We start from the raw sequence: 1,667 nt of genomic DNA, 5'->3' as shown, positions 1-1,667 counted from the left end.
GGGGGGGTTGGGGGGGTTAATAACAAAAGCATCAGTAACAACAACAACACCGGCAGATGCTCAGGAATTTGAGTCTGTATTGTTGGGCATTGTATGTTACGCATATTCTCGTCACAAAAATTAATAAAATTGTAAGATATTCCATTCTCATGATGACGATACAATTTTGAGGTTCTTGTACTTGAACTGAAAGATGACACATTGAGAAACAGAGACACGGATTTTACCTAATAGATAAGTCATGGTATCTGAAATATTTGCTATTTTCATTTGCTGTAAAAACCAAATTAAGGAGCAAAAAAACAAACAAACAAACAAACAAACAAACACAACAACAACAAAAACAATAACCATGGTCCCAACAGGAGCAGTAACGACAAAAACTACAACAAAATCAAACCCCGCCAGTTGTGTTAATTTTTTTAAAAAAAACTCATCAAGAATTATTCAACTCAAGCCTGAAAGCAAAATCATACTGCCCATTTTAGCATATTTACAATAATAAACAAACTTGGGAAGATTGGTTAAAAATCACTTACCAACACCACTTTGGCCAAGAAGTTAGTGCAGTTGTCCATCATAGTGAAGCACTTGCAGGTTTCTTACGGGTTCAACTGTCGGAAAATAAATTACGAAGTAAACGAATCTTCTTGTCACAAAGTCCGAGAGCAACTATATGACCACAGAACGTGGATGTCAGGTGTCAACTCCCAAGATCTCCGAGGTACCGTCTGGCGGAGCTCTGGCGCGCACTCAATGTCTAGTCGTCTGCTCCTACAACCGCTAGTCGTCTGACGTCTGCCAGTCCGGATTACGCCTGGTCGCTGATAAGGGTTGGCTGGGCGAAGGAAGGCCACACGTACGTAGAAGAAGGGGGATTGTTACGGCAGTAGTTTATCACGTCCTGATTTCTACTTTCTACCCACCTTTTCTTTCGCCGCCCACTAACACGTATACCAAACTGCGGGAAGCAGGTGTGGTTTATCAGCTGCACCAATTATCAACGATAACGTTTACTATCCCTTTTTTTTAGCCTTTTGTCCAGTTCTTGTTTAATTACGTAAACGCTCTTGTATCTTTACGAACTTTTTAAAATCCGCTTTATTGGGAATGTTCCCATAAATCAAGCCTATAGTGAAGGCCCCTTCTTGAAGAAAACAGCGCCTGTCTAGACGAAGACACTTCAAGTCTCACAGAAGTTGTTTATTTTCCCTTTCTTGAAATAGAAAGAAACACTGAAGGTGTAAGAAGTGAAAACCAATAAACTTCGCACTGGTCACGGCAAAAATTATTATATTGTTTGAAATGTTATCCACGACACCACTACCAGATCCAGGACTTGAAAATAATAATGTCATGTAATCCGTACCTCGCTAGAGGGCTTGGTGGGTGATCTTCGGTTCGCAGTCTCGATCAAGTGATGGTAACATACGTTTTTTTCTTCGCTTATACCTGGACGTTCGTCTCGCATGTCCGCGTGTGGAAGCGTCGATGCTAGCTAGTCCTCACAGGCCCGCGCCCTTTTTATGCTTGACGCACGGCTGCCTGCTGTACGAAGGTTGGGGGCGAGAGTTTGTGTGGGGGAGGGAGAGGGGGCACGAAGTAAGGGCAGAAGTGTGGAAGTATGACCATGAGGGAAGTCGTGCTTTGGGTCGAAAAGGGGTGGA

The 1,667-nt window shown here is 42.7% G+C and overlaps 1 protein-coding gene across 1 annotated transcript in view; it reads right to left on the bottom strand.

Annotated features, from left to right (window-relative positions):
- LOC101852791 overlaps positions 1 to 1,476 on the bottom strand; it is a 12,745-nt gene extending 11,269 nt beyond the window's left edge. The window contains exon 1 of the mRNA XM_005106282.3: positions 540 to 1,476. Coding sequence (XP_005106339.1) covers positions 540 to 581 — 42 coding nt within the window. The 5' untranslated portion in view covers positions 582 to 1,476. The remainder of the gene's footprint in view (positions 1 to 539) is intronic.
- Between the last annotated feature and the right edge of the window lie 191 nt (positions 1,477 to 1,667).

Source organism: Aplysia californica, unplaced genomic scaffold (assembly GCF_000002075.1).
Source record: "Aplysia californica isolate F4 #8 unplaced genomic scaffold, AplCal3.0 scaffold00524, whole genome shotgun sequence".
Classification (NCBI taxonomy): domain Eukaryota; kingdom Metazoa; phylum Mollusca; class Gastropoda; order Aplysiida; family Aplysiidae; genus Aplysia; species Aplysia californica.
The sequence above is the reverse complement of the archived record's forward strand: the minus strand, read 5'-3'. Positions and strand labels throughout refer to the sequence as shown.